This window comes from Pseudogymnoascus verrucosus, assembly GCF_001662655.1.
Source record: "Pseudogymnoascus verrucosus strain UAMH 10579 unplaced genomic scaffold scaffold_11, whole genome shotgun sequence".
In the NCBI taxonomy this organism is placed as follows: Eukaryota; Fungi; Ascomycota; class Leotiomycetes; order Thelebolales; family Thelebolaceae; genus Pseudogymnoascus; species Pseudogymnoascus verrucosus.
Window position 1 is genome coordinate 453,713 of NW_017263662.1, and position 12,034 is coordinate 465,746.

A 12,034-nucleotide genomic window follows, 5' to 3' on the forward strand; every position below is an offset into this window, starting at 1 on the left:
GGAGTGAGTGCTTTCTAAGAGGGCCACTAGACGGCCTAAACCCACACATATTTCCCGTAGCAGTCACGTCACGGAAGACATTTACATACAACAAAAGACATATACCGATTCCCTAAGAAATACCAAAATCTATCTACGCCCCAAACCCATCATCCATAACTCATAACCCATTACACATTACCCCCATCCCCCTAATTCATACTCCCCCCACTCCTCCCCCCTCCAATAATCCCCGCCATCTCCAACAACGCCCTATCCGCCTCTATATCCCCCTTCCCGAAATTAATCCTCCTCCTCGCCTCCGCCTCCCGCTCCTCCCACTCCCACCTCCTCCTCTGCTCTTCGGCTTCCTCTTCCCCACCACAGCCCCAGACTTCAAGAGACTCAATCGCGAATCTCTCTTGCCAATCTCCTCCCCCGGGGCCGGAAGCGGGTTCGAACGCGCCTCCGCCGCGAGAGTCGTGCGTGAAGACGCCGAATTCGAAGGAGGCGTCTATGTGCAGCGAGACCGGGCCCAGTTTAGCCGGGTTTGCGGTGCCGGAGGCGGATTTGGAGGATGGGTGCGGGGACCCGAGCGAGATGCCCGGGTGCGAGAGAGGGGGATGGGTGAAGGAGAGTTGATCGGTGGAGATGGTAGAGCGGTGGATGGTGTGTGTTGGTGCGAGTTGGAAGAGAATTGTTCCCGGGTCCGAGAGGCAGGTTTTGTAGGTTTGTTGCCAGGTTTGGGGGATGTAGGCGCCGAAGACTAGTCTGTTGGGGTTGGTGGCGGTGCTATCGGGTAGTCGCTTTGGCGGCAAAGAATCCGCGAAGGCGCGCTCGTTGCTGCCTTCTGGGATGGCGGGTAGCCTGCTGCCTGAGACAAGGAGGAGAGAAGGGGCGCGCCAGTTGAAGACCCGTGTTTCGAAGCTGCGCATGGAGAAGCCGGCGCTGCCGCCGGAGTAGAGGAGGCGGAGGCGGTGGAAGAGGGTGGTGGGCGGTAAGAAGAAGGAGAGTTGGGAGAGCAGGGTTACGTCGAGGATTTCGGCTTCTTCGGCGTCGGCGGTGGGGATGAGCGGGAGTGGAGGTGGTGGAGTGGTTGGTCGGCGGAGGGCGGGCGAGGAGGGAGGTGAGGTGGGTGGTGAGATGGGCGGGGTAGTGGTGGGGGATGATGGCTTGCGCTTGGAGAGGTCGAGGGATGTGGAGAAGAGGAAGTGTGAGAAGAGGGCTGAGAAGCCGTTGAAGAGGTTGGGCAGGGACGCGGGAATGACAGTGTTCCAGGCGTGGATTTTTATGCCAGTGTTGGATTCGGTGTTGACGAAGGCGGAGAGAATGGCGTCAGCTGTGGCTTGGAGCTGCTCAAGATTGTCGCCCGAGAGCCGGTCGCTGTAGTCCGGGAAGGGTTGACTGGCTTCCAATGGCGCTATGAGGAGGAGGAGCATGATTATCTTGCGGAAGTTCTCCACGGGGATTGAACAGTGGGATATCGGTGGTGCGTCGGAGTGCTTGAAGACGTCATTGGCGTCGAGAGACTCCAATGCCGAAAGCGCAAGTCCATCGTCATCATCATCGCCCTCCTCATCGTTCGCTGGTTGATCCACAGCGAATCCGACATGCGCCTTCGCGTTCCCATTGACCTCCCCACCCTCACCCTCCACAACCTCTTTATCACCTCCCTCTTCACCCTTATCCGCCACCTCCTTCCCATCCAACCGATCAAAAACCGTCAAGCTCCGATAAAGCAAGACATTCCTCCCCTTCCCCCCACCCCTCAACACCTTCCCATACCTCTCCGTCAACATCACCACCACAACAATCATCTCCTCAAACCCCAGCACCGCCGGCGCCCCCGCAGAAAACGGGAACGCTCCGAGGTACGAGGCCATCTGGAACAGCACTGGCGCGACCCCCAGGGCATCAGGGACCTGGAGGAAGCGTGTGAGGGTGTCCTCTTTTAGGTAGGAGACGCCATCGGAGGTGTCGGCGAGGCTGCGGAAGACGTCACGGAAGGAGTAGAGTTCGAGGGGGGTGAAGCAGCGAGTTGCGAATTTTTGTGCCTGGAGAAAGAGAGAGCGGGGTTAGCTGATGGGTGCCTGGAGGAGGGTGGATTGGGGATTGAGGGGAATGTCTCACCAGCTGTTTACTCAGCTCTTCAGCGGTAGCTGGGGGGGTGTCCGCTTGGGATTGAGATTGACCCATGATGTCGCAGTAAGGCCAGAATCATGACGGCGCCGTCGGACAATGTTGGAAAGTTGAAGCCCTGGTATGGCGGTGGCAGTGACGGTGACGATGATTTGGTGTGTTTCAGTAGTTCACAACGGTGACCTGGTGCTTCAGTAGTTGACAACGGTGATTTGGTATTTCAGTAGCTGACAACGATGAATTGGTGTTTTAGTAGTTGACAATGGTGGTTTGGTGCTTTAGTAATTGTCAATGGTGATTCGGTGTTTCAGTAGCTGACAGGCGGGTAGCAGCCTTATTTTTGCGGGGTATGACGGCTGCTTTTGTACTTTTTTAGAATCCCCGGTAACTTCGCCGCGCCGGCCGCTCTTTCCACTGAATCCACTAAATTGCCAAATTGCCACGCTAATCTTGGCGCCCGACGCAAGGTGACGACCGCCAAAAGGCGGCAAAGGTCTGGACCGCCCTTACGGTTTGGACAGCCAATATAACCAAGTCACGTTCCAAATACCCAGCCTTTCTTGGGTCTTGGAGGTTCTTGGATATTATCAAATAAAATATACTATTGGTATTTCTGCTAACTATGCCTATTCAAATCATTTCCTCCCAATTTCTCCTCTTTCTTTCTTTCTTTCTTTCTCTCTTTCTCTCTCTGCTCACTCGTTCTTCATGGATATTGCCAATTTTTCGCCAACGTTTCGCCGCCATCGCCCTCTGCGCCTGAATGAATAAGCCATCACAACACCCCACCACTGACTGTACAAAAAAACAGACTCAACGCTCCGAACGCCCATTCAGCAAATTCGTAATCGTACAAGGGACAAATGAAAAATAGACAAATGAAAACAAAAAAAAAATGAACAAATGAAAAAGGTCGAAACCAAAAAGGAAAATAAAAATGCCAAAATAAAAATAAACGATGCTGCCTCCCTCCCCTTCCCCTCTTTAAACTCCGGCTGGTCCTCTATTAATGATGCTCGGGATGCCCATGTTCCGCTCGCTCGTCGCGCTCCCGAGGCTGTTGTGATGGCTGTGTCCGCGACCCTGCATCACCTGTCCCCCACCTATGTACTGTCTATTCTGGCGATGTTGCTGCTGCTGTTGCTGCTGCTGCTGCTGCTCGCGCATCATCTGCTGTTGTTGCTGTTGGTGGATCTGCGCGCCCATCATCTGCATCTGCTGCTGCTGGCGCGTCGGGTCGAAGCCGCAGTCCGTGTCGGGGCTGACGCTGAAGTCCTGTCCGTCGAGGTCTTCGATCCCAATCGCGCTGTCGTCGGTGTACGATGCGGGTGCGTTCTGGCTATCGTGCGAAGCGGAGAGCCGGGCACGGCGGGTAGAGGCGCGGGCTGCGGATTGGAGGTTCTTGAGACCGCTTCCGAGAACCTGGTTATGTTAGACTTGGTCCATAGTAAGCCTAAGTAGTAATATAATCACATACCTTAGCCTCGACAACAGCCCACTTGTCGCCTGTGCGCTCAGCGAGCGGACTCCAGATCTCACGGCGCATGGCCATATACTCCTTCCCCAGCGCCTCGAACTTAAGCGTATCCCAGTCCTCCGAGTTACGGCGGTCCATGAGCCGCTCATGGCGCTTGCGGCACGCATTAGCGGTTTTGCTGGGGAAATAGGCGTCCTGGATCTGTCCCCAGTTCTGGCCCTGCGTGCGCGCCGTCATGAGGGTGATGTCGTCCTCTGGGGACCAGGCGCCGGAGGAGGGACGGGTGGAGATGGGGATCGGAGCGGACTGAGGGATATATTGGGGTGCTGATGCCTGCATCGGGGGGTTGGGGATGTATGAGGGTGCTTGTTGGTGCATGTGGGTCATGCGCTGGGGTCCGATGTTGGACTGCATGGTTGCGGTGGTGGTGATGGGGTAGTAGTGCTGTTGGGCTGTCTGGTCTGCGATAGCGACGGGGATCGAGCGGTATTGACCTTGGCTGGCTGAAGCGCGGCTGGTTTTGGGCATGGTATTTGCCCTGGGGATGGTCGAACGAAAGTGTGCGGATGGGTCGCCCGGGAAGATGGTCGAACGAAAGTGAAGTGTGGATAGGTGTAATGAGAAGTGCGGATGTGAGAGAGTGCGTGTGGTCGAATGAGAAGAGTGGAGATGGTTGAACGAAAGCGGATTACGTATTAAGGACCTCACCAGGAGGATAGAGCGTAGTGTCGATAGGAAATGAAATGAAAAGACCCGAGACGAGAGAGACGACTAGGAAAAAAAGCGAAGAATAGGAAACGGGCTGGTGGAAAATTGAAGGGTTGACTGATTGAAGCAAGAAACAAAAGAAGAGGGCCATGAAGGGTCGGTGTCCGGCCAGTTTATATGTAGAAACCAAGGGCCAGACGAGCTGCAGACATCGACCACCAACAAAGCATGAAACAAATCGTTTCTTGACGCTCCCGGGGACCCATCGCCGACCGATTCCAGGGTCATGGAACGGATTTAGTCCAACTCTGGCTGTGGCGACAGGCTGAGACGAGGATGAGAGCCCCGCATCGAGGGTAAGTGAAACGAGGATAAACGCCGTAGGGAGGCGCGACAGACCATGACGTTCGAGGAAATGAGAATTCCGGGCCGAGCGAGGTCTATGACTGGCCTGATGGGATTGTGGAGGTTGTGTAGGGCGGTTGTCTCATCTCAAATGTCAGCGGTTAGCATTTGACCGGCGGTTAGAACTCAAAATCACGGGGTATGGGGTCGGGGGTCAGGGAAGGGGACCAATAACAGACCTGGTCGATCGGAAGGAGCGCCAACAACCTTTATTTTGGGGGTTTGAGTGTAAATCTGGGTATAATGGGGGTTATTGCGACGATGATGGTCTGTTCGTTCTGTTATTGTTTACAGAATCCAATATAGCCAAGCACATGCCACCATTTTAGGAGCGCGTCTATGGCAGGGCAGATCATTTAACCGACGACTCTATTTCGAGAGCCATACACAACCCCTGTATGGAACGACGAATGTCCATATTTACCAACTCCCATCCCACATCCAACATACCCAAAATTGCAATTCTGGCGTTATTGTACACTAACCGTGATTTTATTTTTAAAACTCGAGGGCTTGACGCGGCAACTATCTTCAAACACCAACAATGCACGGCGGCGCGGAGCTGGGTACCCCCTTGAAAGGAGTTCGAGGGAATCTGGTCGCTTTCCCCCATGGGCGGCTACTGGGACATCCCAACAAACAATGGCCAAATCAGAGTTGCACAGTGTTTACCGCTGCGACAGACATGTTCCCTCCTCAAACCCACACCGGTCCAAACTGGGACACTGGCCGGAAAAGGTGATAAGCCATGCGTACATAGTACAGATTGAGATGATAGATCTACCCTATTGAACTATTTGAAAGTGCAAAGATGATCAAAAACGAAAACGACGATGCAAGCCCACTATTGTACATCAGACCTCAACTCCGCCAATGCACGTACTGTATATATATATACACCAAAACCGTGAACTCATTAGTTCCGGGCAAGCCACGTACTTTACCCTACACGGACGCGACCGTAGTCTTGCCCGGGATCTCATCCTCCTCGATCTCCTCCCACTCATCATCCTCCACCGCCCCCCCGACAGCCCTCCAAACCCTCTGCCACATCCCCTTCTTCTCCACCATCGCCAGCACCATCACCGCGGGCAGATGCCACACGCTGGCCCAGAACAAGCCGCGCGCACTGCCCTTCAGCCCCTCGTACTTCCAGAATCGGTACGCCTCGCGCACCATCCAGAGGTTGACGGGCGTGCTCGCGACCGCGAAGCTCCACTCCGTCACGCCCACTGCACACAGGCCTATACATAGCGGGAGCATGACGAGCGAGTATCGAAGAGCCACGCGTCCGTTGCGCGCGGGGTTCGTCCAGGCCAGCATCTTGTAGCCCGCGTTCTTGTACTCGTGGCGAATAGTCCACGACAGCGCCATGAAGTGGGGGAACTGCCAGGCGACGAGCAGCGCGGCTAGTAGCCAGCCACCCATGTTCTCGTAGCCCAACAGCAGTTCCTTCCAGTCACCGGAGCCCGTGGCAGTCTGCCCGGCCGCTGCGGCCCAGCCCATCAGGGGGGGGATTCCACCAACGAGAGCTCCCACCCAGGTGTTGATGACGGAAACGCGTTTAAGCGGTGTGTAGACCCCTGCGTAGAGGAATATGTTGAAGGCTGCGAGGGATGCAACGGTGGGGTTGACGCCGTAATATAATGCCCCTGTTCCAATTGCCGCGGAGAGCGCTGCAAAGAGCAGGGCGCCGCGGGGGGATATGAGACCACGGACGAGAGGGCGGTTCTTCGTACGCGACATCATGGCATCCCATTTAGGCTCGTAGAGCATGTTGAGGGTGTTTGCGGACGCGCATGTTAACGACGTGCCAAATGTGAGGAAGAGCAGCGTCAAGGCCGATAGCGACGGGGTGTCGGTTATTGCGGGTGAGAGGAGAGCGGGAACGGGATAGATGGAATAAGCGGAGGTGGTGGTGAGCACAATGAGAAAGGAAAGACGCGGCTTCGTCAAGGCGAGCAGCGTGGAAAGAGTGCGTTTGAAGGAGTTTATAGGGAGATTTGATGATGCCGTCGTGAGGACTGATGAGGCGTCTGGAGGTATAACAGGTTCAGCTGCCGCCTCAGGCCCTGCCTCTGCAGATGCCGCCTGTGCATCTTTGCGAGCTTTCTGCCGCCGTCTATGTGGGAGGTCGACCTCGGGAGTCGTCTCCGTCACCGGGGCAGCCGCATCTCTTGCTGGAATTGGCGGCTGCGACGCCGTAAACGAGGTGGATGTCGACGCTCGCGCCTTCGAGACAATGGCAGTCCGAGGAAGAAATGAATTATTGAGAAAGTAGCCGGTTCGCAGACGTTGCGCCTGGCCCGGGCCTTTTGACAGTGCGTTCCTCAACACTCGCGCGGTGGTGAATGCACGTTGTGTTGACTGTGCGGACCTCAATTGTTGTCGCGGGAGCGCGGAAAGGCATTGCTCGCCGATACTGCGGAGCGCGACGGGTGTCGCAGCCCCGAGTGAGAGCGGCCTTATGATCATTGCGGCATCTGGGTATGGAGATTGGCCGGCGCTTTCACAATGAGCGTTCCTTCCTTCCGCGTAACTTTGTAAATGTTGCCCAGGAACTTCCTCGGGCAACTCCGCGGTGAATTTATTTTTCCGTCGCCGAGCAATCGTCCCCTTGGACCACAACACAAAAATATAAAGTTACACGTGACAACTTCACGTGACGTGTGAGAGCAACAATATTTAACGAGGCTGACATTCCGCCAACAGCGAGTGGCCAAGCTTATTTAGACGAAACACAATAATCACGTGACTAGAGACGGACCAATATTCCACGAGGCTGACATTTTTACCACCAACAAACTCCAACAACTCGGCCGTGTGTGGCACGTGCGGCCCCAATATCTTGCTGTCACCTCCACATAGTTGCTTCGTGGCGCCAATTGCCGCCAAAGCTTGCCAAATGAGGCCCTATCTAAGCTCTTTCCGTCTACCCCTAATATATAATCGCTGGCTTGAATTACTCTATGTGGAAATCTGTTGAAGCTATCCCACCACTCAGCCCTGGCAAGGCATAACTGGCGCGTTGTTCGGCTTGGAAGCCATCGCGACCAAGGTAAGACCGGAACGCCATCGTTTCCACACTTTCCACACGTTAATCTCCTTCATTTCCCCCCCATATATCTTCCATTTCTTTGTATTGCTGATGTTATTGCTCTTGTCTTTTCTCCAGATGTATACTCCAGCGTTGTTGTTGGAGCTAGCATACTATTCCTTCGCGCCAAATCCTTCGCGCTTCGGAGCCTCGTCAGCAACGTGAGCAAAACTTCGTGCCTGGGCTCCGGAGATCTCCAGAGATACTTCAATGAGTACCTCAGGGTATCCCCCCGGTTGGGAAGCTGACTACGATGGGGAGACGGAAAGATGGTTTTATACCCATAAGCCGACAGGGGTCAGGCAGTATCACTTCCCCAAGGCTGGTGATGAGGTCGAGTTGGCTGCTGCCATGAACAGGACCAAGGCCGCCAACAAAGCCAAGTTGAAAGAGAACAATACGGCTCAGAGCTCAAAGGACATAGCATCTACCAAAATCACACCAGGCACAAAGTCTCAATTTCTAGAGCAAAGTCCCACTATCAAGCGTTCAGTATCAGAGCGTGCCACGCCAACATCGCCACAACCAATACCCAACGTGTTCAGGCAGAGCTTCCAAGCTGCTCAGAGAACCAATGCAGCTACGGCTCAGCAATTGGTTCCTCAACAAACTAGCCCAGCTGCACTTCCTCTATTGAATACGCAGCTGCACGGCACATCAGGAACTCCCGGTCAAGTTGCCAGCTCTGCTCACCCTTTACGCATTAATACCAATGCACTTAATCAAGGCGGCAATGCATCTCCGGTGCAGAGTATGTCGGCGGGGCCTTGGAACCAGTCGACTTCGAAGGCCTCTGGAGTGAGCTACAGCGATCGCGGTGCGTCTTATGTCTCGCAGGGGTCTCAAAGGATACCCGATTCTTCGACTCCAGTTGCCAGCGAACCTCCTGCGGTTCCGCCAAAGGTTCTAGAGTCTGACCGAATCCCGGTGGCAGGAAGCAAACATCTACGCCAGACACACAGCCATTCATCGTCGGTGCCGCATAATAATGCGGGTGAAGTTATCTGTTCCAGACTTGGTATCCTGTATTTTTCGGACACCGATAAAGAGGATGTAATAACGAATCTCCAAAACTTGGCCCGGATGTATCCGGATGTTACCCTATCTCAGCTCGTAGATCCTCACATGGAACTACCGCGAGCAAAAGTACCCAACCAACCAAGCCCTTCCCAGATACCTTCTGGCCAAGAGCGCCAGCGCAATGCTCCTGATACCAGCCCTGCTCCGGCCTCCGCAATATCAGCAGATGCAAGCCTTCCCATTGCTTTCGTTGCCTATTCCCGGGTACCTCAACCAACGCAAATGACCTACTCATCCCCCATTGCTGGTCCAAATCCTGGTTTCGGTGCATCGTCGCCCAGCTCTGCGTATGATTATCAAAGGCGCCATCATTCATCGTCCAATGCGTCGATAACTTCCACAGCTATTCAAACATCACATGATAGGGCGCACTCTTCAAGCATTAACTCGAAGCGGCAAGACTCAATTGGCACGCAGACGTATTCGCCCCAAACTAGGTCTGAGCTTGCTCAAACCGCTTGGGGTCTAAAACCTGCTTCTGCAAGCACTGAGGGGCCAGAGATGGCGGTCGGTATACCGGCTAGGCCTGCAACCACTGCTCCTGTCCAAGCTGTGGAGTCGTCTCCTGACGTGCTGGGTGGTAGACCATCAAGGCAGCACAGCATGGGCAGAAAGCCGTTGTCTAGTCAAAGCCCCATCATGAATCGTCCGTATCGATCAATGTCCTGGCAACCACGCGACCATTCACCAAATCCCCAATTGCCATCTTCGTTAGTCAGTGAAGTGCCCGAAGAGCCATCTACGCCTCCGCCAGATGTTGCACAGCAGGGATCGTCACTTGTCTCGACTTCGTCAAAGGTTTACTCTGAAGAGGCTCTACGTTCAACTGCGTCACCAGAACAGCAGCCCCAGGAAAAGAGTGGGCCCGATCAAAAGGAGCTTGACCGTTTAAACTCCATAATCCAAGAACAGAATAAGCAACTAGCGGCGCTCTACCAACAGAATGTACAAAATCTCCAGGATCTACAAAACCAGCAGAATGCATCTGTCTCGCATCAGCGCCACTCGAGTGTTCCGGTATCACAATCTACACGGAGCAGTGTCTACACTCAGTCTTCTCTTCAAAATACCCACTATCCTCCGAGTTATCCAAGTGTCCCGGTATCGCCGATTAGTCGGCCGGAGTCTCTTGTGTTTTCGATCCAGGAGGAACCCCGACCTCTTTCGCTATCAGAACCGGCATTCGACGCAATCGCTAGCAAGCCTGGTGACATTGAGAGCATAGTCGAGAATAATAGCGATCCTATCGATGCGTTTGAAAATAACGCACATACCGCAAGTGATGCCCCGCAACACTTTGGGAATCAGCCTGGTCAAGCACCCATGTTCGAATGTAGTATCGCCCAAAACAGCACCGAAGAAGAACCTAGGGTTGATGATAAAGAGGTCGATAGCTATCAACCAGCAGACACAACTAACCAGATGAGTGCGGCTGCTGCCTCTATGGGAGACCGATCAGAATCTCGCGGATCAAACCAGACGGACTCCAAACGAAAATCATGGTCTCACGTACGGACACACAGTGCTACGCAGCAAATAGCAGATCAAACTGTTCATCAACTCGAATCCGCAGATGTTTCCATCCGAGCTACGTCTTCAGCAAGTCAGACGACCGGTTTCTTGGTAACGCAGGAGATACCAAATCAAGAGCCTCGGCAACACTCGCTACAAAACAATGTGACTGTCCAGGAAATACAGCCAGCACACATTGAACATGTTCCGGCCCAGCCACCAACCCAACAACCCCATCACCATGTCTCGAACGTGCCACAATCAAACAATCAGCACTTGCCAAACCACCAACGGCATAGCTCACAGCCTCGGGTTGAGTTACAAACCCAGCAGCATTATATGGCACAAGCACGCTCAGCTTCCCAAAGTCAACCTCACTCAGCCCAGAGCTACCAAGCCCCAAATACTATGGTTAGTACACGGCCCAATCCCCATATAGCATGCTCAATATACTCACTTCTACCATCAGAGTCAATCAGCGGTACATGAGATAAACTTACAAAAAGCTTTGGAAGCGCAAATCCAGCAACACCTCGAAGCTGTAGTCTCACCACAGTCCGCAGTCTCCCCTCCGGATCCGGCCGACACATTTTATGGTGTTAATTCAGATTCAGCAGTTTCTGACTTGTCGACACCTGGGCTAGTTCACAAAGAGTATTTTGATCCTGCTTCTGTCAAACACTCACAGGTCACGGCTATAGCGCCAAGGAGGATATCTATCGCCGAAGTTGTAGGTCCCGCGCAGGGCCATGCGAGGAAGCCTTCCCTTCCCAAGGTTCCCATTTCTGAGGGCCCAAAGTATTACGAAGAAAAGCAGGTTTTCTTCCCTGCCCACGCTCCGTTGAAAATTGGCTCTGGCCAGAATGCTGGATTACAAAACGAGGCGTTTGCGGAGCAGGAGCCTCCAGTGCCCGAAAAAATTGCGGGAATATCCACAGGACCAAGTCCATCTAGGCCTGGTATACATGGTAGCCCTAGACCTGCGGCTGCCAGCGACCTCCCAATACAATTCGTCGCCTTCACACGATCTAAAGGCACAGAAGCAGCCCCTACAGCCATTGCTAGGCCAGAAAGCAAATTGCTTGCCGCAAACCCACCATCTGATGGCAATGCCAATATCAGCCAAACTCACACCCATTCCTCGAGGCCAAGGGTATCTTCTTGGTCTGAAATGGAAAAATCCTCCTATCTCCCGCCGCAACCGACATTTACCTTTGGCATGCCCGGAGATAAACAGGACGATGCTGCAGCGGCGGAAAGCTTGTACGATGGGGGTGGATACGGGGACTACGACGATTACAACGATGACGGGCCGGCGCCGCCCCGATTCGGCACTCCACAACCCCACATGCTTCAGGTGCAACGAAGCACCTGAAGAAGTAATAGTTATATTTTCGAACATTCGTTGGATTTACTATATACCCATTTTGCGAATTTGCGATTTTGGTTTTCACACATACCCTAGTCTAGTTTTTATCACATGCATAGGACAGGATCGCCAAATTGGCTGTGCTGTTGTTGGGGAGCGGAAATGGGCAGCTTAGAAAAACGAACAAAACACATTACGATACATAGCTTGGTACATTATAAGATCGCCGTAAAATCAGTTGGAGTCATTTGTAGGCCGTTGGCTAACC

General features: G+C 53.6%; 4 protein-coding genes across 4 annotated transcripts; 1 reads left to right on the forward strand and 3 right to left on the reverse strand.

Moving 5' to 3' along the window:
* Positions 1-191: 191 nt before the first annotated feature.
* On the reverse strand, positions 192-2,553 carry RTC5 (Restriction of telomere capping protein 5; the record flags this gene model as incomplete). The annotated part of the gene is made up of 2 exons (XM_018273104.2): positions 2,110-2,553; positions 192-2,033 (listed from the first exon to the last, which is right to left on the reverse strand). Exons 1-2 carry the CDS (start codon positions 2,173-2,175, stop codon positions 192-194), a joined length of 1,908 nt encoding a protein of 635 aa, XP_018132260.1. The 5' UTR covers positions 2,176-2,553.
* Positions 2,554-2,730: 177 nt separating this feature from the next.
* VE01_03620 (uncharacterized protein) lies at positions 2,731-5,000 on the reverse strand. Its single transcript, XM_018273105.2, has 2 exons — positions 3,596-5,000; positions 2,731-3,540 (listed from the first exon to the last, which is right to left on the reverse strand). Exons 1-2 carry the CDS (start codon positions 4,121-4,123, stop codon positions 3,103-3,105), a joined length of 966 nt encoding a protein of 321 aa, XP_018132380.1. The 5' UTR covers positions 4,124-5,000; the 3' UTR covers positions 2,731-3,102.
* Positions 5,001-5,450: 450 nt separating this feature from the next.
* On the reverse strand, positions 5,451-7,398 carry COX10 (heme O synthase). The gene has a single exon (XM_018273106.2). The coding sequence runs from the start codon at positions 7,181-7,183 to the stop codon at positions 5,654-5,656; it is 1,530 nt and encodes a 509-aa protein (XP_018132381.1). The 5' UTR covers positions 7,184-7,398; the 3' UTR covers positions 5,451-5,653.
* Positions 7,399-7,446: 48 nt separating this feature from the next.
* Positions 7,447-12,010, forward strand: VE01_03622 (uncharacterized protein). The gene is made up of 3 exons (XM_018273107.2): positions 7,447-7,766; positions 7,884-10,808; positions 10,867-12,010. The coding sequence occupies exons 2-3, from the start codon at positions 8,016-8,018 to the stop codon at positions 11,770-11,772; spliced, it is 3,699 nt and encodes a 1,232-aa protein (XP_018132382.1). The 5' UTR covers positions 7,447-7,766; positions 7,884-8,015; the 3' UTR covers positions 11,773-12,010.
* The last annotated feature ends 24 nt before the right edge of the window (positions 12,011-12,034 follow it).